Source organism: Oncorhynchus mykiss, chromosome 6 (assembly GCF_013265735.2).
Source record: "Oncorhynchus mykiss isolate Arlee chromosome 6, USDA_OmykA_1.1, whole genome shotgun sequence".
Taxonomy (NCBI): Eukaryota; Metazoa; Chordata; class Actinopteri; order Salmoniformes; family Salmonidae; genus Oncorhynchus; species Oncorhynchus mykiss.
The window spans coordinates 29,569,752-29,595,293 of record NC_048570.1 but is presented as its reverse complement, the minus strand read 5'-3'; the positions used below and the strand labels follow the sequence as shown (position 1 = coordinate 29,595,293).

General features: G+C 42.5%; 3 protein-coding genes across 7 annotated transcripts in view; 1 reads left to right on the top strand and 2 right to left on the bottom strand.

Moving 5' to 3' along the window:
* Window positions 1-726: 726 nt before the first annotated feature.
* LOC110525687 (transmembrane emp24 domain-containing protein 2) lies at window positions 727-5,814 on the bottom strand. Of its 4 annotated transcripts, XM_021606034.2 has the most exons (6): window positions 5,319-5,814; window positions 3,264-3,456; window positions 3,054-3,074; window positions 2,149-2,256; window positions 1,799-1,949; window positions 827-1,677 (listed from the first exon to the last, which is right to left on the bottom strand). In XM_021606034.2, exons 1-5 carry the CDS (start codon window positions 5,496-5,498, stop codon window positions 1,825-1,827), a joined length of 627 nt encoding a protein of 208 aa, XP_021461709.1. In that variant the 5' UTR covers window positions 5,499-5,814; the 3' UTR covers window positions 827-1,677; window positions 1,799-1,824. The 4 variants fall into 4 exon arrangements, with proteins under 4 accessions (XP_021461710.1, XP_021461709.1, XP_021461708.1 ...); XM_021606033.2 differs by having other exon boundaries at window positions 827-1,949; window positions 5,319-5,809; XM_021606036.2 differs by lacking the exon at window positions 3,054-3,074 and having other exon boundaries at window positions 5,319-5,794.
* Window positions 5,815-8,433: 2,619 nt separating this feature from the next.
* On the bottom strand, window positions 8,434-19,263 carry LOC110525686 (vacuolar protein sorting-associated protein 33A). The gene is made up of 13 exons (XM_021606032.2): window positions 19,060-19,263; window positions 18,744-18,809; window positions 18,428-18,555; window positions 18,109-18,295; window positions 17,852-17,968; window positions 17,556-17,730; window positions 17,182-17,378; window positions 12,190-12,316; window positions 11,894-11,961; window positions 10,822-10,959; window positions 10,563-10,700; window positions 10,091-10,259; window positions 8,434-9,104 (listed from the first exon to the last, which is right to left on the bottom strand). Exons 1-13 carry the CDS (start codon window positions 19,159-19,161, stop codon window positions 8,911-8,913), a joined length of 1,806 nt encoding a protein of 601 aa, XP_021461707.1. The 5' UTR covers window positions 19,162-19,263; the 3' UTR covers window positions 8,434-8,910.
* A 432-nt stretch (window positions 19,264-19,695) lies between these two features.
* The window catches only part of LOC110525685 (rabphilin-3A), a 48,816-nt gene continuing 42,969 nt past the window's right edge, over window positions 19,696-25,542 (top strand). For both annotated transcript variants that reach the window (XM_021606031.2, XM_021606028.2), the window contains exon 1: window positions 19,696-19,998. The gene's annotated coding sequence lies outside the window, so the exon portion shown is untranslated. The remainder of the gene's footprint in view (window positions 19,999-25,542) is intronic.

The following is a 25,542-nucleotide window of genomic DNA, read 5'->3' as shown; positions in this document are numbered from 1 at the left end:
AGAAATTAACATTCAATTCTCTGTCATCCCCTCTGGTGGAAATTCCTGCAGGTCCGCATGACATTTTCAAGCTCCCTCAATTTGAGACTAGTGGCATTGTTGTGACAACTGCACATTTGTCCTTTTGTCCCTAGGACAAGTTGCACCTGTGTAATGATCATGCTGTTTTAATCAGCTTTTTGACATGCCACTGTCAGGTGGATGGATTTTCTTGCACAACATTTGAGAAATAAGCACTTTGTGCGTTTGGAAAATTTCTGGGATCTTTTATTTCAACTCATGAAACATGGGACCAACACTTTACATATTGCATTTATTTTTGTTCAGTGTAGAAGCTATGTATTGTTGTCCATTTTACTCTAATTAGGGGAGGTAGGATCAGAGTAAAATAAAACATTTCAAATCTATGGAGGATTGGAAATGATGCAGACAATTACATTGATAGAACCCACAACCTACAATATTAAAGCTGTTCCACCCCTAAAAACAATTCAAGGTCATTGGGCTGTAGTTATTTTATGTGATAACTTGTGGTCTCACTTCGCTCTCTCTCAGTATAAAGCAAATACTCTGAAGGCAGTGGAAGATCTAGCACAAGAACACCCCATGATTGACTACACACTGCCATTGCCGATTACACTTCTATTCACAGACCTGGGGGTTTACACTCGTTCTGCAGTCAGTGACGAACTTATTAAGCTGTACTTGTAAACCACCACTAGAATAGAATAAACACCCATCAAATGGATTCATTTAATTCAGATATTAACAAGTCACCTTTCAATATGCATATCACTAACAACATTAAACCCATAGTGAGTCAAGACATAATACAATGATTTTATTATTAGTCTTGGATTTAAGGAGAAACTCACAAAAAGCAGGTGTTTTACTTTGTATGAACATTTTCCCCCTACTTGCTTTACTGGAGTTTGAAAAGGTTCTGCTGACCCATGGGAGAGTATATAAAACTACTGTACTAATTAATTACAAAATAATCAATCTCAAGAGGACAAGGAAAAACTTTATTATGAACTGGATTTGGGTCATAAATGCATCTACATTTTAATTTGACTCTGAAAGTCTGAGCTCTGTATCTGTTGTGACCAATGTCACCCTCTGCTAACCCAGCATAAACATTGAACATAACTACCAATACAAAGTAGAATAAAATCTGTACAAAATTGTCCTCATTTGATAAAGTACAATACTAGAACAATAAATGCTCAAGCAACTACTTCAAACTGGCAACAATAGCTCAGATCTCACACCAAGGCTTTTCTTATTCTGCATCTTACCCCAAAATGTAACAGTCTTAAATACATACAGTACGATTATATGCCATTACTTTTTCCATTAAATATGCATTGTGCATACTGTGACTGATTGGCACGGTAGGTGTTAAAACAAAAGTTATTTGTACAACAAAATATACTCCCTAAAAAACATCTAGAGCAAGCTGAACAGTTGTCTAACTATCATTCCAAGCCCAGTGTTGTATTTAATGTGTGCACAACCTCCTCCTGGCATAGTTTTCGGGCAGTGGGTTTGAATGCATAAATACTCTTCTTGATCAAAAATGTATAATACCCTCTTCAGTGCTATTGATATCAAAGTCTGAGGAGTCAATGCAAAGACAGTTCTCCTCGATTGGAAAAACATACATTGTACCATGGCCTGAAGTGCGAGAAGAGGAAAACAGACATGAGATTGGATAAGGAAAAGGCTTTTCAGAGGTTGTTTGATTTCCAACTTTGTAGTATGGTGCGGCTAATGGTTCAAGTTATTGATGACTCACGTTGGAGTTGGAAAAAAAGCCATGTTTTACACAACTCTCCGCACCTCGAAAAATCTCTTCAGGTAGTAGATCTGTCCCAGGGTCATGGCTACCAACACAAGAGCTTCAAAGAAGGACCAAAGCACCACTCGGCTGTTTGTGTTGTCATTAACTAGAGGTGAGGGGGAGGGAGAGAAACAGGACAATCCTTCAAACAACTACTGCCACTGAACAATGCATTCACTAAGCTGTCAAAATTGGGTGTTCTTTACATAAATGCTGTTTGGTTTTGTTCATACGTTATTCATTTTCTATTGAAATAGCACATTGCTATGTTGTTGAAGAAAGAAGTAACACAGAAGTGGTCTTACTTGCTCTGTGTATTCTCTCTCGGACCTCCATGTATTCCTGTTCGTGTTTTACTGCCGTCATGGCAACTGCTAGCTCATTAATCATCTCCTCCAGCTTGTTCTGGTGGGCTGTGAACAATAACAGTACACCAAATATTACACCGTTAAAGAAACCAAGAAGCACATGCACAAGTAAATCAAGTAAAACTCAAATCCAAGGTTTATTGTAGATGCTGGTTAAAGGGATGTAAGGACTTTCAAGCAATAAACTTGTGCAGGAAATGTTTGTACATCACACAATAAACACCATCAGTAACTGTCAGTAAACTGTGACATCCATGTCTCTGCCAATATCTTGTGCATACCTATTGTGCAAAATTGTCCTTTTAACTAATCTTGACATTAACCTTATACTTTGTCAGGTACATTTAAAAAATGTAAGTGGGTTTTCTACATAAAATAACTGCAGTAGCAAAATACTTGGATAAAACTAAAGGCACAGTATGAGCTGGTAGTGCTGTACAAACTGCTGCATTGACTGGACACACGTGTACATGGATTGGATACCAGATTTCTTATTGAAACTGACCAACTAATCATTTTGAAAGACTGAGGGGGAAGAAGAAAGAAAAAAATGTTGACCCAATTTGTTCACTTACTGCCCATAAGGCAGAGGCAGGGGGGGCATACATTTCCAAAATCCATTCACCAGTCTCAAGTCATTGCTAGGCAACAGGTGAGTGTCCATAAAGCAAAAGACAAAACAGCACAACCCAGGCAATTAATAAAACTGCACTATTTAAATTCCCTGTGTTTATTAAGTAATTAAGTATCTGGGATAAGCAACACTACAGAGAATGAGGTCATTATCTCCAAGAGCATTGAAGAATGACCATCTCTGACCTCATGCAATAGTGTTAACCTACCGTCCCAGGTGTCTCCACCACCTGGAGGGAAGGGGCAGGCAGAATGAGAAAAGGAGGAATATGATAGAACAGAAGGAATATAAAGGAAAACAGGAGAAAATGAAAGTAGCACAGTGTTCCCCAGAACGTAAAAACATTGACGGTGAGATGATATTCCTAACATCAGTCAGTGTAGCCATTGCTGCCTCGTCAACCTTAACCTCAGCCTACCTTCCGTCTCCATGCCGTCTCCCTTGGGGGCCTCTCCGATGTCAATGGTAAACATGACAATCTTGGGCGTCATGGTGGACATCTTATTGCTAAAGCAGAACTTGTATGTGCCATCCATATGGGCAGCCACAGAGTACTTTCCACTGGATTCTCTGTCTCCTTTATAAATCTGCTTCCCATCTGGACCCGTGATCTGCAAATGAAAAGCAACTTTTTATTTTTTCATTTTACCTTTATTTAACTAGGCAAGTCAGTTAAGAACAAATTCTTATTTTCAATGACGGCCTAGGAACTGCCTGTTCAGGGGCAGAACGACAGCTCGGGTGTTTGAACTTGCAACCTTCCGGTTACTAGTCCAACCCTACCCTGCCTGGGGTAGCCAGGGTGGCAGTTACTTAGTAGTTGATAATCTCCTGTTAAAGGGATAGTACAGCCGAATTACAAGATGACCAATTGGTTTCCTTACCTTGTAAGCAGTCTATGGCCAATCAATCCATGCTTTGGTTTTATTTCCCTTGCGCTGTTTCCAAATGCTAAAATTTTTGCATTTGTGGCACAAATCCCATTTAAGTCATGGTACCGATATTAGCATTTTTCGTGCATCATGTTTTTCGTGCATCATGTCCAAACAAGTATCTAAAATTGATTCTGAAGCTCAACAAAGTCACTTATAGATAATTTGAACATGAACATTGTGCCGGTATTAGCATTTTGGGTGCACAATATACTTGAATGGGGCTTCCGAGTGGCGCGGAGGTCTAGGACACTGCAGTACCAGGTTCTAATCCAGGCTGCATCACATCCGGCCGTGATTGGGAGACCCATAGGGTGGCGCACAATTGGCCCCGCATAGTCCGGGTTTAGCCGGGTTAGACCTTCATTGTAAATAAAAATTTGTTCTTAACCGACTTGCCTAGTTCAATAAATGTTACATTAAAAATGTATAAGTGGGATGATAGTAGGGCAAGGAAAACAATATATAATTTGGGTGAACTATCTCATTACTGTTAGGAATACAGGTAATTTAGTTATGTTTTGACTGGACACCAGAATTAAAGGCACTACATGGTCAATCCAACATCTGCATTGGCCATGCAGCATTTATGGCGATATGGCCTCTGGAGAGGTCAGGGCATTCATGCTTCGTGGAGCAGGGCAGAACTGTTGTGAAGGAAGTTGTCGAAGTGAGTTTGTGTTTAAACAGGACCTCCAGCACCCCCATCAACCAATCATGTCAATGCGGAGCTGGGATATGGAGCCCTCCGCATCGTTACAAAATTTGGGAGGCGCATGCCATGCACATGGCTCAAATTGGGCCTCTGCATGCCGCTGGAGGCTTCGCAATTACGTCACACCCTCCACACTTGGAGCCCTCGACCACATTTTCGGATCAAGCACAAATGGGCTCTTAGACAGAATGCTGCCCAAATCCACCAACACAAATATATGAATTATAAATAGCCATAACATGAAATCATGCCTTGGCTCATGTTATTCAAATTATAAGAACTATGTAAAACAGGATAGTAACTACTTAGAAAGCTACTAACTATTATTATATGGCACAACTTCAGTGACGTTTGCAAGGTGATGCTGCTACCTAGGCAGGTTAACGTTAGTTGGCCAGCTCGCAAAAAAAGTTAGCGATCTAAGATACTTAGCCACTAACATCCAGAGTGTTTTCTAATATCTCCGACATAGCTTGGAAATGTAGCTAGCTATCTATTTACCCACCCAACTTAGCTAACAATACAATTGTCAGTATTCTGTACCGCAAGGTGTAGACTTCGCTACAAGTACATTATATGCCAAGACAAGACCAACTGTTAGCATTATTTTTAGCCACACGTACTAACTCATATTGCTAGCTAGTAAACTAGTAGGACGAGTTTAATGGCTTGCTAGCTAGCTAGGCTAACGTTAGCTAACTCAATTGCTCATATTTAGCAAGGCCCACATATTCCAAACCTAGCTAATTGAGCTGCTGCAGGGACCGATTTCGCGCAAACAGATTTAGAAATATGTGGGGCACCTTCCACAATTTAATGGGCTTACCTCCACATCGATGTCAAGGAAACCGCCTTCGGCCACCTCAAACATAAGGCCCATCTTGGTACCAGAGTTGACTCGTTCAAATAAACATTCTTCTGCATGAGCGTCTATGCTTACAAAATAACCTGACGCTGTTGCGGACAACATAGCTGCAATTACCATAAACTCGGAGAGGGTAAACATAACTGCTGTTGTTTTTCGCAACTATCTATGTGGAAAAAGACGCTAAAGCGTACTAGTAGAGCTAGCCCTCGCAAGCCACTGATTTGTGGAGGAGGAGTTAACACTACTGGTGACTAGTGGAACGCGGACCCGTTCTTCACACCTCAGTGAACGCGTTTTACTTGAAGATGGTGCCACATAAAGACGGGAAAACGGGCCGCGTCGACGTTTAAAAAGCTATTGGATTTCCACTCCGTACTAATACACTACACCCTCAATTTGACCGGGGCCCTGGTGCAAGACCTGTTGTAGGCCTACGTATCATAATCTAGTACACCGGCGGATTGTAATTTAGCTGCAGATGAAGATTTCGCCTGCTGTAATTCCTTGTTCTGCGTTTGCGGCACACTAAACTTTCAGCACCATGGACAGCGCCACGATCAGCGCAAACTTTGAGTTAGCTACGCTGTGCATTTTATTTGAAATGTTTAATGAGTACATAATAATTAGAGTTTGCACATAGGGAAATCCATCTTCTTAGAAACATGGCTAAGAAACAAGTTTACACCATGAACACATGACCAAAGCATTTCTTTGAACTTTCTTCCCTTTGCGAACCAGCCCCCCCCGCACCATAATAACAGATAAACAAATGTTCTATACAATATCATACAACATAGCCTGCTTCTGCTATTATCTGGAAACCTGCTTAAGCCGGTTATATCCGTAATTATTATTATTAGGCTGTAGACCTACAGTCTGGCTATTTTGAACAACAATAGGCCTACACAAGTGCTTTTATAACAGTCATACTATAATAGAGAAACTCATCAAGTCCCCCTTTTTATTTTGCAACCATGAAGTATGTTGTCCAGCCTGCTAAGAGCAAAGCGCCTAACAACACTGTGTAACTGAAGAGAACAACTTTCAGAAGTTCTTTAAAGGTCCGAAGGAAGCAGACAAACATTGGCTCCATCTCGTACAGGTATTCAATCACCCAATGAGTGATGTAGTTTGTAGGATCTGTCTGCTCTGCAATCCCAGGCCCTGAAAAGATTTAAAGGATTTTAATTTGGTCCCCCATTGGGTATACAGTAGAACCTATATCAGCAACTCATATGCATGGCTAAAAACTGCAATAGTCAAACCATTATCTTATACATAATATATTTGCAAATTGCTCCAAATGCTTTTGGTCTCACTCATAGCAAATGATCATACATTTACTTCAGACACATACAAGCTATAAGAAGTAGTCTGTATATCTAAATTGGTAATTTCAACTACTGAAATATACCCCTTGATATTTGAAGAATACAGTAATGGCTTATAGCGTGTCAAAAAAAACAATAATTATTTGTAACGATACAAAATATTTTAGAGAACCAATAAGGAGAAGAGCTGCTGTTTGTAAACACTGGAGTGGATGGTTCCCCCACTCAGAAAGTAATTAAGCAACTTTATCGATTGAAATGATCTTCAAATGTATTTATTTTAAAGTTTTCTCTCAAGGAATGTAATTCCACATGCACATTTTACAGTGCACAAATAGCACAAATTCCCTGCACTTGTAGACGATACAACTTCGATTAAATAGGCCTATGAAAGGTTGTAGGCCTACAAAAGTCAAAATAATGTACGTCTAAGGGCTCTCTCTATTCAATCTGTATCACTGAAGCGTTACATTGCGCAATATACAATTTAAGGTAATTTCCGACAGATGCAGCGTTTACCTTGAATGCAGCCTCCGCTGACGCTCGAACATTAACAAAATTTCAATCACGCTGTAACGCTGAACTTCCGCAATATGGATCGAATAGAGCTCTAAAACAAAATATAGCAATAGCCTAAACACATTTATTCAGAAGGAACTATTTAACGGATGGTGCACCAAAAACAGCAAAGCCCCACTTCTTTCTCAGCTAAAGTAATTTTTGTTGCTTTGATAACCTATATCATCTGTATTATTATCAAATTGTTTACTAAACTATACAGTTTATACTTTTTTCAAGTATCTGAAAGTTTATAACTGGACATGGATACAACTAATGAACTCATTCAACATATCGTTACAACGTTGTCAGTATTTATAAACGGCCTAAAAATGGTTAGGCTACTTACCCAATCGGAAGCCTATTGGTAGCCTATTTTTAACTTCTTGGAAATCGCATCTGTTGCAGATGCTCCCAGTGCACGGGTTTCGATGTGTTCAATTGTGTGTTATCATGCATTTGACAAACCGAAAAGAAAATGCCATACCACATATATCTTCATATGATATTTCACACTCAGTTCCTGACTCTTCGCTATAGGTTGAAGATAATATATATTATTTTCGATCTGGACTGTGAGTTCACAAAAATCTCAGACAGCTGTCAGCCTGTCAATACCCGTCCCCCACCGACTACAATACCCCGCTGAGCATAGCGCAGTGCACGGACAAACCATCGATCTAGCTAAGAGATCAAACCCAACTCCCCCGCACTTATCCTCTACCCGGAACACGGAGCAAATGGCCTCCAAATTCAATCAGCGTCCTGCGCTGTCAAATCATGGACCTTTATTGGGTAAGATATCCAGACAGCAGAGGGCGATTATCGGCTGATCGGGAGGCCTGTTATTGGGCTAATTTAATTTTTCCTTGAGAGAGCTGGACTGCTGAAGGCTGACTGGGCTCACAACCTTTCCGCTCCACTCCTCCCTGCCTGCATCATTCTGTCCCATCTTAATTTTCTTCTACAGCATAAACAACTCATAAAGTAACAATACATGTAGCCTAATTAATCGTTATCAAGGATTTTAGATCCTACATGTTGAAGGTGGAGCAAGGAGGGGCTCCATAGTGTAATGGAGGTGCAGCCAAAGTCTGCTGTACATCAGACATTTGGTCACATTGTAGAGTGGAAGGATACATGTTTAAATGGTCAGTATTTTAGAGACCTGAGGTTAACTCTGGTTATAAAAGCAGTAATAAGCTGTCAATTACACATTTTATTTACAGGATTTTTTACACAAATACTGGAAAGGAGAGAGAAAAGCCCTATACTGTACAACACAATATATAGGTTGAAATCACTAATAAACAATAATAATAATAATACAAACAACTACATTTCAGCCTCTGTATAAATACAGTATTATTATTTTACAAAGATCTTAGAACCTTTCATATGATCATGCCCCAAGTAAGAGGACATCTTCTTGGCTCAATACAGTGACCACAACAGGTGACAATGGAGAACTACATTTAGCAAGCTGTGAGAGTTGCAGAGGAAAGACGTTGACAATTGAGGAGCTGACTTCTGCTGAGCTCAATCAGACACACTGGCAGAGAGCTGGAATATGGACATTAAAAACAAGCGGCAAGCTCTTTTGTTCCGAATATTTGTTGGGTCCAGTGCATCTGTTCCCCCTGAGGGGGCAGACAGCAGACTCAGGAGGCCTGAGCCTCAGGGCGGTCCATTAGGGATTTGATCCAGCTCGTACCATTGATGAGCTTGGTGGTGGCAATGATGTATTCTGTGCCACCATCCTCCATCTGAGACAGGAAGCGCAGGGCAGCGATTTCCGCGTACGTCACCCCTCCCAGAAAGAACACCAGAGTGGTCCTGTTCTCCCCCTGCTGGCCTGTGGGTGGGGAAAGCACAGTCAAACAGGGTGGAGATCAAAGGGTGCCTCATTCTCAGATGGTGTCTCAGGGGGAGTTGGGATATGGAAAAAAATAAAAACAATTTCACACATACGTATAATACACTTGTACATGTATGAAACAGGACAAATATAAGCACCCACCAAATTATCATTACTTAGCAGAATATGTTTGTTTTGACCCAGATCCTTGGGCTCACGAGTGGCGCAGAGGTCTAAGGCACTGCATCTACATTCCCTGGTTCTAATCCAGGCTGTATCACATCCGGCCGTGATTGGGCGGCGCACAACTGTCCCAGCGTTGTCTGGGTTTGGCCGGGGTAGGCCGTCATTGTAAATAAGAATTTGTTCTTAATTGACTTGCCTAGTTAAATAAAAGCCAACATTAAACAAAAAAGTCCCCACCAACACACTATTCTCTCAAATCGCAAACAAACTCCGCCCTCCTCTTGCTACAACAGCCTTGTTTTTTGTCAGTCTTCCATTATCACCTTTCTAGAACAAAGACATGGCAGACATGTAAGATCAAGTCAACTGTCCAATACCCAAACTCAGTTCTAATAACATTGCATGGTGTGAAAGGCATCTCACCAAATTATTTATCTTCATGTCAATAAAATGTCCAAACTGACCCTGAAGTCAGTAACCCACAGTTATAATGCTTAAGATGAGAGGGATATTCCACACCCTGGTCACCAGTGCCTTTTCTCCTCCTCTGTCATAAACAAATACATGTACACAAACAATTACCCAGACAGACACACACTTAATGGTAAGGTCCAGTTTGGTTCACTGTGTACAATAAATCAACTGCTGCTCTAAGACATCTGACAGGACAGGGAAAAAGCCCGTTCTTATCTACAGCCAGCAGATCACCACACCGGTGATCATTCACCCTGCCTGTCAATAGCTCAGCTTGTTGAGCAAGAGAGCAACTGGCTGCCTTGGTCTCCTGCAGTCCTTACGTTTCTTATGGAGACCAGCAGGCAGCTGTTGTCTCTCCTCAAAGTGTGGACCAGGGAGCATCTTCAGAACCTCCTCGATGCTGCGCCAGCCGGGCCTGGCCAACACCTGGGTCAGACGGATGCTAAGAGGAGCATAGCCACTGTACACATAGGAGATGTCGTTGGGGTTCTGGATGAAGATGACACACACAAGCTGGGTATCAGTACAGACAATACTACATACAAATCCCACTCTCACAGTCAGAGGAAAAACTACACATGACTTTTGGGAACGTTGTTTTACAAATAATTTTTTTCTCTCAACTTTCTTAATGACAAAAACAACTCAACTCCATTATTGTGCAATTACTAAGCAATGACTATATTACTAACGTGTCACTAGAATAATTACAGTGTTGTTACACCGGAGTTAGTGTTAATCCCCATCCCCTCTCCCAGACTGCATTATGTCTCTCTCATGGGATTCATTCACCTGTTCATTGGCATCCTCCATCCAGAGTTTGAGTGTCTTCCTGATGGTGGGGTAGTTATTCCTGGTGCTTGTCTGGGGCTTCAGAAGACCCGTCTTCTCCAGGTTGTTGAGGGTAAGCATGTGTTCATATCCATAAGTCTGGAGAAAAACAGCACAGGTCAATCATGTTGCCACAGTAGCATTCATCACATCTTCAAAATGACCATCACTCGTTTAAAACCACTGACTTATTGTAATGTAATCAGAAAAAAAAATGCACCTGCAGAATCTCCCTCTTGTAGTAGTCCAACAACTTCTGCTTGAGGCCATTGTTGCAGACCGACTGCATACAGACCAGCCGCAGGATTTTGATTAGGGGATCCTTCTGGGCGATGCAGTCCTCTATGTATGTGTTAACCTGTGGAATGGGAAATAGGGGATGTTGATTAGCAAGACTAGAAATTAGTGCGCACGCACGCACACTGACACACACACAGCCCAAAAATATATTTATTTAGTGAAGGCAGCTTTCAGGGTCGACCCTAGCTTTTTGGGGGCCCTAGGCAAGAATTGGTTTTGGGCCCCCCCCACCTTGCTGGTAAAACATTTAAGTGAGCCCCCTCTACGCCCATGGTTTTAAAGCACATTTTGTGAAATTGTACACATTTTGCCATGGGGCAGAGAGAAAATGTTGCCGTTTTAAAGCAAGTTTCCTATAATTCTACAAAGTTTGCCATGGGGTGGAGAGAAAAATGTTGCAGTTTTTAAAACATGGCATAACTGAACATACCATAACTGACTTATGCCATGTTCATATGATATCTGAGTGAGAGTGACTAACAAAATCAGGGCCACTGGGCACATGCCCTGCATGCCTGGTCAGTAATCATTCGGCCACGAATACTACAAGGTGTAAATAGCCTCTCAAACAAACTCCGCCCTAATTCTGCTACAACAGGCTTGTTTATTGTCAGTCTTCCATTATCACCTTTCTAGAACAAAGACATGGCAGACATGTAAGATCAAGTCAACTGTCCAATACCCAAACTCAGTTCTAATGACATTGCATGGTGTGAAAGGCATCTCACCAAATTATTTATCTTCATGTCAATAAGATGTCCAAACTGACCCTGGAGTCAGTAACCCACACTGATAGTCACATTGAGACGTTAGAAGAGAAGAACTGGTGATGCACTACTACATTTCAACATTCCACCTTGTGTATTCTACTATTCTAACTCTCAATTTTTTTTTTTGTTAAATGTATCTTTTGTTTGCGTCCCCCCAGCAGCAGCTTACAATATTAGAGCTAACCACATGTCCATCAAGCACTGAAAACATTGTGTACCTACCTTGTCTGTATCGACTCCAGTCATAAACTCCTGCTCCACTGTCAGGTTATCAAAGAAGGCCTCAGACGCTGTATCAGAGAGAGAGAATATCCATTTACCTCCGTTACAGAGTATCAACAGCCGTCTTACTCTAAACTGTATGCCACACATACATGACATACTGATATACTCTACCACATTCAATTCTATCAAGATCGGATTATACTGTAGGTATATCTTGTATCAGGAAGAAAGACAGATAGAATGGAGGGGTGTTAGTTGGACATGAAAGGAGGAGTAAAGGTTGTTTTTCTCACTGGTGATGTCCTTGATGAGCTCAGCTATGGAGGTGTGATTGGCCAGTGAGCTCCGTGCTGCCTGCATGTGGGGCAGCTGGGACACAAACTGCTTTATCTCGCCCACTGTTTTGGCACTGTGCCGCTCCTGCAAAACAAATTCAATTAAATAACATTAAAACACTGGGGGAAAAGTTGACAGGTCAGTCGTAGACAGTTTAAAAATCACACATTACCATGAGTCAGATACTGGATGCTGGAGGTTTGAAACAAGGAAAATGTATGATAGATTTTTAACAAGGACTGTGTAGCGTAACATACGGATGATGTGAAATGTGAGAACCGTTTGAGATGACTACAATCACGTAGGAAATTACAACAAAAATATCTACCTCTCACCTACACAATAAACAGACATTAAGCTCAAAGCAAAGATGTTGGGATGATTTCAGATGAAACATATCGTATAGACTGCTGCCATGTAGGCATAACAGTAGTAAGAAAAGGGCTTGTTGGCTGGAGAACAGCTGATGCTCTCACTGATACAATCATCCAACTAGAGAACATAAACTTGGATTAGGAACAGGTTTGGGCAGGACAGAAATGTAAGAATACATCAACACCCACCGGTGTGGGACGTCAGCCTAATTATCACATGCAAAGCATCCAGTGACAGTTATGATGCCAAAAAGGTATCTTGCTGACAGAAATGTAGGCCTGTAGGGAGATGACCTAAACACAGTAGAAAACTGCTTTTTTTGTTGCTCTTATCTGACATTCTTGTGTCATAAAAATGTTGTTTTACGGTCTTAGTCGATAATACTAACTGTCAGCTGGCTTTACTTTTTACCACTGGAAATCCACCTTCTGAAAAGTCTACCTGGCACATCGAAGGTGATTAATAAGAACACAAATTGATTTGATTAGAGAAAATCGGTAGCCAATGTAATTACATTTACATTAGAGTAGTTTTAGCAGACGCACTTATCCAAAGCGACTTAAATTAGCTTTAGAAAAGACTTGTCATTTTCAGCCTGTACCTGATGAGCTCAACAGTACTGAATGGGCTTGGGCTGGACCAGAATTTCTCCGAATTGAGTCAGGTCCGAATCATGTAACAAACAAAAAAAGACCTTGCGTATCTGTTCGACTACTAGTGCACCTTGGACTCCACTACTACGTTCTCTAAATCTCTCTTCTTCTCAGCAGCGAGCAGGCACAGGCACCAACAATGTGTATGCTGTGTGATGACATGATGAATGATTAATTGATTGAGATATACTGAAGTAAGTTACGTTAAGACAGCTAAAAAAATGACACGCTCTCACAGCTCGATAGTGGATATCTTATACCAGGCTACTATAGCCTAATAGGACTAATAATAATAATACTACTTAGTAGGCTATTACAATGATATTCATAATTGTAATACTAATAATAACAATAAGAAGACGATCAAGAAGAGGAACAACAAGGAGGGTAGGAGCAGGTGCCAAACAGGTCAGTTGAATTAATTTTGTTACCGTTTGGAACAGTGTAAACAACACTAAAAACACATTTTAAGAAATCCCAGAGTCTGTTCTAACAAAAACTAGTTTTAAAGCCTTTATTATGTATTGCAAAAATTCTAAAAACCGAAGCATTTGTGAGATGCGATTGCTTTAGTCGACATGTTGTGGAGCTCACGGAATCAGTTTTTACTCAAAGACAGGAAACAGCAGCAGGATCTGTCTAATTTCTGAAGCTATATGGATGTTTTATAAAGCCTGTCATATTTAACAGTTGTTGATCATAAAGGTGAATTTTCCTGTATCCTCGCTTTTCTTTAATGTTTTTGTGACCAACATTTTTTATCAGTTTGGTTATTTTTATTTTTCAGAGGGGGGGGTTACAGGTACAAAAACAATCAAATAAATGCCTACAAAGATAACCCAAACCCATTCCCGCCACACCCGGAAACCATGCTTCCCACTCCACCTAATAACACTAATGTTATAACTTCCAATAGTAACTGTATCCACTTCTTAAAATGGGTGAGAGTGAGGTGGTTGCCATCTTAAAGGACACTATTTTGTTCACAGCAATGCTGCCTGCCAGCAGTAATCTTCTATGATTGATTGAGAGATTCAAAAATATATCATAGACGGATGCAAATGGCTGCCCTCCAAATCTCAAGGCATTATTGTGAAATATTGGAGTACAAGAATGCCATTTTGATTCCCAGTTACAGTCGGAAGTTTACATACACCTTAGCCAAATACATTTAAACTCAGTTTCACAATTCCTGACATTTAATCCTAGTAAAAATGTATTGTCTTAGGTCAGTTAGGATCACCACTTCATTTTAAGAATGTGAAATGTCAGAATAATAGTAGAGAGAATGATTTATATAAGCTTTTATTTCTTTCATCACATTCCCAGTGGTCAGAAGTTGACATACACTCAATTAGTATTTGGTAGCATTGCCTTTAAATTGTTTAACTTGGGTCAAACGTTTTGGGTAGCTTTCCACAAGCTTGCTTTTTCAGTTCTGCCCACAAATTTTCTATAGGATTGAGGTCAGGGCTTTGTGATGGTCAGTCCAATACCTTGGCTTTGTTATCCATAAGCCATTTTGACACAACTTTGGAAGTTGTGTCAAATGCTCTCCATCCACCCTCCACTGAGCTCGAGCTGTTTTGCAAGGAGGAATGGTAAAAAATGTCAGTCTCTCGATGTGCAAAACTGATAGAGACATACCCCAAGCGACTTACAGCTGTAATCGCAGCAAAAGGTGGCGCTACAAAGTATTAACTTAAGGGGGCTGAATAATTTTGCACGCCCAATTTTTCAGTTTTTGATTTGTTAACAAAGTTTGAAATATCCAATAAATGTTGTTCCACTTCATGATTGTGTCCCACTTGTTGTTGATTCTTCACAAAAAAATACAGTTTTATATCTTTATGTTTGAAGCCTGAAATGTGGCAAAAGGTCGCAAAGTTCAAGGGGGTCGAATACTTTCACAAGGCACTGTATAACGATGGTCATTATGGCCAAACAGTTCTATTTTTGTTTCATCAGACCAGAGGACATTTCTTCAAAAAGTACGATCTTTGTCCCAACGTGCATTTGCAAACTCTAGTCTGGCTTTTTTATGGTGGTTTTGGAGCAGTGAGTTCTTCCTTGCTGAGCAGCCTTTCAGGTTATGGTGATCTAGGACTCGTTTTACTGTGTATATAGATACTTTTGTACCGGTTTCCTCCAGCATTTTCACAAGGTCTTTTGCTTTTATTCTGGGATTGATTTACACTTTTCGCACCAAAGTACGTTCATCTCTAGGAGACAGAACGCGTCTCATTCCTGAGCTGTATGATGGCTGCGTGGTCCCATGGTGTTTGTACTTGCGTACTATTGTTTGTACAGATGAACGTGGTAACTTCAGGCATTTGGAAATTGCTCCCAAGGATGAACCAGACTTGTGGAGGTCTACAATTTTTTTTCCTGAGTTCTTGGCTGATTTCTTTTGATTTTCCCATGATGTCATTTTCCAAGCTGTTTAAAGGCACAGTCAACTTAGTGTAGTGTAAACTTCTGACCCACTGGAATTGTGATACAGTGAACAATAAGTGAAATAATCTGTCTGTAGGACATCTACTTTGTGCATGACACAGACTTTCCAAATCTATAGTTTGTTAACAAGAAATGTGTGGAGTGGTTGAAAAATACATTTTAATGACTGCAACCTAAGTGTATGTAAACTTCTGACTTCAACTGTACATTGTTTTATCAATTTTGCACCAAATAGAAATTGTGTGAGCAATAATAGGACCAAAGCGTAGTTTACATTGTTTAAGATAGATATATATATATATATGAGAAGAACACCTCTTCCAGACACCATATTTCTCTATATATTCAGCCCGGGGGCAGAAGAATCTTGTCTAAACCAATTTAGGACGGGGCAAAAAGCTAGTGGCTGGAAATACAATTTGAAGTTTGGTATGGAATCTTCCTACGTCTTTCCCTCTTGTAAATGTGTTAATTTTATCCGGGATCGTTTACCTTGCTATACACATTTTATAACCACACTATGAATTTTATCCCAATAACCAAAAGAGGGAGCGCCATGGGAAGCATTGAACTACAGAAATTCAGCCATGGCAATATATACATTTTGACAATAGATATTCTACTGGTTAAAGCAACTGGAATATTATTCCATCTACTGAGGTCGGATTTAATTGATTTGAGCGCTCTGTTAAAGTTTCTACCAATGGTTTCATTTAAAGAAGGAGATATTCCCAAATATTTCAAATGGGAAACGATTGGATTATATAAGTAGAGATGGAGTCCTCCATCGGGGTCTTGAGAGGCAGTAGGGCTGATTTGGTTAGATTTATTTTACAACTTGAGATGGAGCTGAATTGATCTATGACCTTCAATGCATTTCGATGCGATTGAGATACATTGTCTAGATATCGTAAAATATCTTCTGTGTATAATGAGATGATCAGTAGATTTTAGATTTTAGAGATTGACGAATTGCCTGGGCCAGAGGTTCCATGGATAATAAGAATAGCAGTGGTGGAATTCAATCGCCTTGTCTGCTGCTTCTAGTGATTCTGAACGGAGCAGATTAGATATTGCCTGTTATAACTATGGTTGAGGGATTGGCATATAGTATTTTAATCATATTAATGAAATTGGAGCCAATTCCCATATGTTCCAAGAAAGAAACCCCTAGCCTTTCTAAGACAAGGACTCATCTCTTCACTCCACTGCCGCTCGCCTCCGCCGCATTGTTCTCAGCGTCAGTTTAAATCAACATATTTTCAAAAACCAATGGCTTCATAAAATGTCTGATGTTGGACGGGGCCTGGGCTCGGGCTTCAGCTCTCCGGGCTTGGCTCAAATTGTTAAGTTGATGACAACTCTAGCTAATGTGGTCTGGCATTAGGACTTATCTGAGTGGTTTTCAACAGTCGGCTGCCCTGTCTGTGTGTGTCTGTGAGTGTGTGTTGGGATGAGGCCAACCTCAAATGCAGCAGAGATGATCTTGGCCTTCTTGCTCAGTGCAGCCCCTACGCCATTGAAGTTTTTGTCCCGTATCTCAGCATATAGCTCCTCTGCGGAGTTGAGCTGCATCTTCTTGGGCTCTGTGGGCAGGTCTTTACCCGCCTCACCCTGCTTCTTCTGGGCAGAAAACTTCTCAGGAGGCAACTTCACATAACCTGTTTGCAGACGCATGCACACAGAATAGACAAACATGCAGACAAAGGTCACAAAACCACATACACAAATCGACAGAAACCTCTCAAGATGTCTGTATTTGAATCTATATGTCATTGAATATGTCTGTATTTAGCTTATTATTGATTTTTCATGCATTAACAGAGGCCCATCCTCACCGTTGGTAATTCCATAGACTTCGTCAATGAGGCCCTCGTATGTGAGCTGTGTGGCCAAAGGGGTGAGCAGGTCTACATTGCGGTCAAGCAGCAGCAGTGAGTCAAACACAGGTAGGATCTGAGTCTGGCTGCCAGCAAACTCCCTTTTCATCCTGAGCATCATGTTAGCTACATGCTTCACAGGAAAAAGACACTAGTTTAATTTCCAACACAATGCATTTATCCAAGAGTTGACTGTTTGTTTTAAAACAAAATGTGGACATTTAAACTCCAAATGAAGCCTTTCCAATACTCACCCGTGCACACTCCCCTTTCCCAAATATCTGGGGGATGGTCCCATACAGAGCCTGGAGAGTCATAAGGCCCTTGGCAGTGTGGTACAGACTTGTCTGGTCACTTTCCAGATAGCACTCCTAAAGGAGCCAGGCGGGGCACATGAATGGGTAATTACACCATACAATACAAAATATAGCTTTGTACCTGAGCCTTACTGGGCATATGCATACACTGGGACGTGTGTAGTGTCTATGTGCATGTCCCTGTCCTAACTTACCCTGAATGCCCCCTCAGACTCCATGGAGAGCAGGTCTCCATCATAGGGGATGAGGTCTAGGATGTACTCGTCTATGTTGATAAACGAGCCCAGGACCCCCTGCTCTTTCAGCCGCTGCTCACAGAGCATGCTCCGCCGTGGCACAAACAACATGTGGAAATCACGTGGGGAATGCATCTTATCCTCACTGCAGAAACACACATTGAACACAAGAGATACGCTATATGAGGGTAAGCAAACCACATTCACCCATATGCAATACTGGCTGCAGCATTACTCCAAAATCAATACAAGTGTTTAGTGCCAGTGAGATACTGACCTGATTACATTTTCAGCTATAATATCCATCAGCTCAAGCCTGGGACGGACAAAGAAGATGATATTTTTCACGTCAGCAGCAGGGAGACGCCCCCCTTTGAGGGTGAACATCTTCTCCACCTCATGTTCCTGGAGGATATAAAGAAGACACAGATCTGTCAACAACCAGTTTGGCATTTTGCTCTTGCTGTAATGTGAGCCTTCTAAAGCCTATGCAAACACAAGCATTCATTGTTGCTTTTCTGTCAGACCCCCTTATAAAAGTGTTACTGTAGGTCTACAGTACACACAGAAGTACACATTTTAGTCAGTCTTACCTTCAACAATGAATATTGTGCTATCAATCCAAAGGGTCCAGTCAGGTATTCATCCCACACAATAGCCTATGGACAGTCAACAACAATTTGACACATAAACACTATTTGAGGTCCAAAATTGACACTTGAATCCACTGCATCTAACTGCTAGCTAGCTAACGTTACTAACTATGTGGATTACTATGTACCACAACAAACCCATCATTGTTTAGATGGATGATAGCTTAGCATGCTAGCTAGTGTTGAACAGAAACATTCAGATTAAAACAAGGTAAATGAGTTTGTAATTTCTAAACTTTTAATCCAGACGTTTTACCTTGCTTCCTCCACATTTGTCCAAAAACTCACGGAGCTCCTTCCGCGCTGCTTCCCTCAAAATGTTTAAATTTACTCTTCCATATGATAAGTGCGCAGACATTTTTGCACGGACTGTGTAGGGAGTGTCAGGTGACTTCTAGTGGTAAAGTGTGTGTGTGCACCATGTGACCGACAAGAGGTCGTCTCTGAGCTGTAATAAATATTCTGTCCAATAGATGGCCTTATATATACACAATGAATCCTCAGTTATACCGCAACTGTAAAATCAGATGCGGTGAAAGGCATTTAGTGACGGGCAAACCATTTAACATGCACAAATCAATTTAAGACCAAAAATCGAGGATAAAGTGTGGCAATAGTATAACGATGTGCGACAAAATGTTGTTGATGACCATGGCCAGTTGATTTTACATATAAAACACAGACATGCAACTAATGTGGCCTTTTGATGGAGGGAAAACAAAAACTTCATATGTTACCCCGATCTGCAGGCTGATTGAGCATCCATGAAAATAAGGTTGACGTCTAGGCTATTAGACCGTTTAACTGAAAGTGTTTACTTTCATTGGGCCAGTGTAGCCAATCAATTAAATAGTAAGTTGAAATTTAGAAACACGAAACGAAGACTAATTTAAAGTATAACCAGGTAAGAGTCCACTACTTGAGCATCAATGATAGCCTACATGGATGCAGGGGTCTCCTTCCCAGGGTACCAAGGGCTTACCACTGAGGAGAGGAGCCCACGCAGGGCGTATAGTGTGGAGATTGGTCCTGGCGACTGTGTTATAGGAATTGAGAAGCACCCCTTGACAAAAAAAAATGGCTTGTGACAGGCGTTGCATGCGCAATGAACGGTTTGCGGTTGATTCCAGTACAGTATAAAATTAGTCCGCATCATTCCCTGACATCTTCCTTCAATAGAGGGCTGAAATCTCAGGTAGGCTTGCTACGGTTTTCTAAAGGTCTGCATCTATTGTAAGCAATAGGCTACATTTCACGTATTGCAGTTCAGGGTGCATCAATTAAAGATTTTTTTTGTAAAATGCAGTTACATTAATAAAATAACATTATGTATACATATGAGGACTGGCTGGTTCTAAATCACAGATTCTCCATCACTTATGATTAAAAATGTATAGAGCGCTGGGCTTCAGTTTATTTGAATAATCTCATTGAAAATGTATTTGAAAGAGAAAAGTATCGAATTGTATCACATAGACCTATGGTATGCAATATGATGCTATCTGTATAAAAATGACCCGATGGAGCAGAGTTTTATCTAGATTTTTGAAAACGTTCCCGAAGACGAGGTTGAGTGAATAGATTGCGTTTTATTTCGTAGCTGTAACAAATGCTTTTACTGAGGGAAATGACTTGACCACCAATAGAATGCTATTCCATAGAGCCTACTAAACAATAAGCTTTACTGACGTCATTTTATGCTTAGCATATGTCACTTCAATAAAACTGATATTACAGTCTGTCTGTTGTAAAATACATAGGCTAATGATTACTTGCCGTATTTACATTTCTTATCCACTTCATTCATGAATAATGTGGTCCATGAATAACCACTGATGGTGGTAAAGCTTCCTGTAGCCTCCATTCCTCCATCAATGTCTACACACATTGGTGGCAGACTACAATTCATTCTCTCAGGTCTGGATGCTTCCTTGTTGCAGTTGGGTTGTGGGAGAAGAGCCCTGGTATGTTATTTGGGAGATACTGTGGTTGCAGTAAGCTTCCTCACATCTCATCCCTGGGCGTTGCTGCAGGATTTGAGAGAATCACATCAGTACTTGATGTGCCACCGCTCCAGACCTGACTAAAATCATGGAGATTGATTTTAAGGCTCATGCTTTCCTGATGGTTGCACCATTGTTAGTCAGCTGATGTTTGGTATGTGATGTTTTAACCTCCTCCCCAGAGCATATTTAGAACGGGGTTGGGTGGCCAGAGTTATCTGAACCACAACTGTATTGAGGTTAAAATCAATCTAGGGGCAACACTGACTATACTGAGAAACCTTGAAATTATGATAGTACTCCCAATACCACCATCCCCAACTCTTGCCAAAGTCTTGAAGCACGGGAATTAAATGGAGGAGGGGAGATAAGACTGAATGGACTGCTTGTGATATCTGCAATTGCCTCCTCATATATGAGCAACCACCCATAGCAATTGGTTGACACCCTTGTGCTCTGCCCCCCCCCCCCCCCCTGCTTCTCTCACTACCACACTCTATGTGCATAAGCTGCTGCAGAGAAAGAGAATGGAATGTGGAGAGAGGAGTAAAAATGTCTGTGAAGAAAGAGGGGGATTAAGGAGGGGTGATTAGCTTCACACCATATGTATATACACACACACACATACACAGTGACAAGAAAAAGTATGTGAACCCTTTGGAATTACCTGGATTTCTGCATGAATTGGTCATCAAATTTCATCTGATCTTCATCTAAGTCACAGCAATAGACAAACCTAGTGTGCTTAAACTAATAACACACAAATTATTATTTTCTTCTCTATATTGAATACATCATTTAAACATTCAGTGTAGGTTGGAAAAAGTATGTGAACCCCTAGGCTAATAACTTCTCCAAAAGCTCATTGGAGTCAGGAGTCAACTAACCTGGAGTCCAATCAATGAGACGAGATTTGAGATGTTGGTTAGAGCTGCCTTGCCCTATAGAAAACACTCACAACATTTGAGTTTGCTATTCACTAGAAGCATTGCCTGATGTGAACCGTGCCTCGAACCAAAGAGATCTCAGAAGACCTAAGATTAGGAATTGTTGACTTGCATAAAGCTGGAAAGGGTTACAAAATTATCTTTAAAAGCCTTGATGTTAATCAGTCCATGGTAAGACAAATTGTCTGTAAATGGAAGAAGTTCAGCAGTGTTGCTACTCTCCCTAGGAGTGGCCGTCCTGCAAAGATGACTGCAAGAGCAAAGCGCAGAATGTTCAATGAGGTTAAGCAGCTAAAGACTAACAAATATCTCTGGAACATGCTAACATCTCTGTTGACTAGTCTACGATACTTAAAACACTAAACAAGAATGGTGGTCATGGGAGGACATCACGGAAGAAGCCACCACTGTCCAAAAAAAACATTGCTGCTTGTCTGAAGCTTGCAAAAAGGCTCATTGATGTTCCACAGCGCTACTGGTAAAATATTCTGTGGACAGGTGAAACTACAGTTGAGTTGTTTGGAAGGAACACACAACACTATGTGTGGCGAAAAAAAGGCACAGCACACCAACATCAAAACCTCATCCCAACTGTCAAGTATGGTGGAAGGAGCATCATGGTTTGGGGCTGCTTTGCTGCCTCAGGGCCTGGCCAGCTTGCTATCAGACGGAAAAATGAATTCCCAAGACAAGACATTTTGCTGGAGAATGTTAGGCTATCTGTCCGCAAATTGAAGCTCAACAGAAGTTGGGTGATGTAACAGGACAATGACCCAAAACACAGAAGTAAATCAACAGAATGGCTTCAACAGAAGAAAATATGCCTTTGGAGTAGCCCAGTCAGAGTCCTGAACTCAACCCGATTGAGATGCTGTGGCATGACCTCAAGAGAGCACTTCACACCAGACATCCCAAGAATATTGCTGAACTCATACAGTTTTGTAAAGAGGAATGGTCCAAAATTCCTCCTTACCGTTGTGCAGGTCTGATCCACAACTACAGAAAACATTTGGTTGAGGTTATTGCTGCCAAAGGAGGGTCAACCAGTTATTAAATCCAAGGGTTCACATACTTTTCCCACCCTGCACTGTGAATGTTTACACGGTGTGTTCAATAAAGACATGACAACATATAATTGCTTGTCTGTTAGTTTAAGCAGACTGTGTTTGTCTATTGTTGTGACCAAGATGAAGATCAGATCAAATTTTATGACCAATTTATGCAGAAATCCAGGTATTTCCAAAAGGTTCACATACTTTGTCTTGCCACTGTATATATACACAGTTGAAGTCGGAAGTTTACATACACCTTAGCCAAATACATTTAAACTCAGTTTCACAATTCCTGACATTTAATCATAGAAAGAAATTCCCTGTCTTAGGTCAGTTAGGATCACCACTTCATTTTAATAATGTGAAATGTCACAATAATAGTAGAAAGATGGAACGGTTTTCTAGGTGTGAAGGAGAGTCGGACCAAAATGCGGCGTGTCTATTGCGATCCATGTTTAATGAACACACTAAACACAAACACTACCAAAACAATAAACGTAACTTAAACCGAAACAGCCTATTCTTGTGTAAACTAACACAGAACAAGGACATCATGATACTAAGGACAATCACCCACGACAAACTCAAAGAATATGGCTGCCTAAATATGGTTCCCAATCAGAGACAACGATAACTGCCTCTGATTGAGAACCACTCCAGACAGCCATAGACTTTGCTAGATAACCCCACTAGCTACAATCCCAATACATACACACCAAAACCCCAAGACAAAACACGCCACAATACAAAAACCCCATGCCACACCCTGGCCTGACCCAATACATGAAGAAAAACACAAAATACTTAGACCAGGGCGTGACAGAACCCCCCCCCTAAGGTGCGGACTCCCGAACGCACCTCAAAACAATAGGGAGGGTCCGGGTGGGCGTCTGTCCATGGTGGCGGCTCCGGCGCGGGACGTGGAACCCACTCGGTCAATGTCTTAGTCCCCTCTCCTCGCGTCCCTGGATAGTCCAACCTCGCCGCCGACCATGGCCTAGTAGTCCTCACCCAGAACCCCACTGGACTGAGGAGCAGATCGGGACTGAGGCAGCTCGGGACTGAGGGGAAGCTCGGGAGTGAGAGAAAGCTCGGGAGTGAGAGAAATCTCGGGAGTGAGAGAAAGCTCGGGAGTGAGAGAAAGCTCGGGAGTGAGAGAAAGCTCGGGAGTGAGAGAAAGCTCGGGAGTGAGAGAAAGCTCGGGAGTGAGAGAAAGCTCGGGAGTGAGAGAAAGCTCAGGAGTGAGAGAAAGCTCAGGAGTGAGAGAAAGCTCAGGAGTGAGAGAAAGCTCAGGCAGGTAGGTAGGTCTACCAGATCCTGGCTGGCTGGCAGGTTTCAGCAGATCCTGGCTGACTGGCAGATCCTGGCCGACTGGCGGATCTGGCGGATCCTGGCCGACTGGCGGATCTGGAAGAGTCTGGCCGACTGGCGGATCTGGAAGAGTCTGGCCGACTGGCAGATCTGGAAGAGTCTGGCCGACTGGCAGAGTCTGGCCGACTGGCAGATCTGGAAGAGTCTGGCCGACTGGCAGATCTGGAAGAGTCTGGCCGACTGGCAGATCTGGAAGAGTCTGGCCGACTGGCAGATCTGGAAGAGTCTGGCCGACTGGCAGATCTGGAAGAGTCTGGCCGACTGGCAGATCTGGAAGAGTCTGGCCGACTGGCAGATCTGGAAGAGTCTGGCCTACTGGCAGATCTGGAAGAGTCTGGCCGACTGGCAGATCTGGAAGAGTCTGGCCGACTGGCAGATCTGGAAGAGTCTGGCCGACTGGCAGATCTGGAAGAGTCTGGTTGACTGGCAGATCTGGAAGCTCCATGCTGACTGGCTGCTCTGGCTGCTCCATGCTGACTGGCTGCTCCATGCTGACTGGCAGCTCTGGCTGCTCCATGCTGACTGGCTGCTCTGGCTGCTCCATGCTGACTGGCTGCTCCATGCAGACTGGCTGCTCTGGCTGCTCCATGCTGCTTGGCGGCCCTGGCTGCTCCATGCTGACTGGCGGCCCTGGCTGCTCCATGCTGACTGGCGGCCCTGGCTGCTCCATGCTGACTGGCGGCCCTGGCTGCTCCATGCTGACTGGCGGCCCTGGCTGCTCCATGCTGACTGGCGGCCCTGGCTGCTCCATGCTGACTGGCGGCTCTGGCGGGCTCCTTGCAGACTGGCAGCTCTGGCGGGCTCCTTGCAGACTGGCAGCTCTGGCGGCTCTATGCAGACTGGCAGCTCCTTGCAGACTGGCAGCTCTATGCAGACTGGCAGCTCCTTGCAGACTGGCAGCTCCTTGCAGACTGGCAGCTCTGAACAGGCGGGAGACTCCGGCAGCGCTGTAGAGGAGGAAGGCTCTAACAGCGCTAGACAGGCGGGAGACTCCGACAGCGCTGGAGAGGAGGAAGGCTCTGGCAGCGCTGGACAGGCAAGGCGCACTGTAGGCCTGATGCGTGGTGCTGGCACTGGTGGTACTGGGCCGAGGACACGCACAGGAAGCCTGGTGCGGGGAGCTGCTACCGGAGGGCTGGGGTGTGGAGGTGGTACAGGAAAAACCGGACCGTGCAGGCGCACTGGAGCTCTTGAGCACCGAGCCTGTCCAACCTTACCTGGTTGAATGCTCACGGTCACCCTGCCAGTGTGGCGAGGTGGACTGGGCTATGCAGGCGAACCGGAGACACCGAGCGCAAGGCTGGTGCCATGTAAGCCGGCCCAAGGAGACGCACTGGAGACCAGATGCGTAGAGCCGGCTTCATGG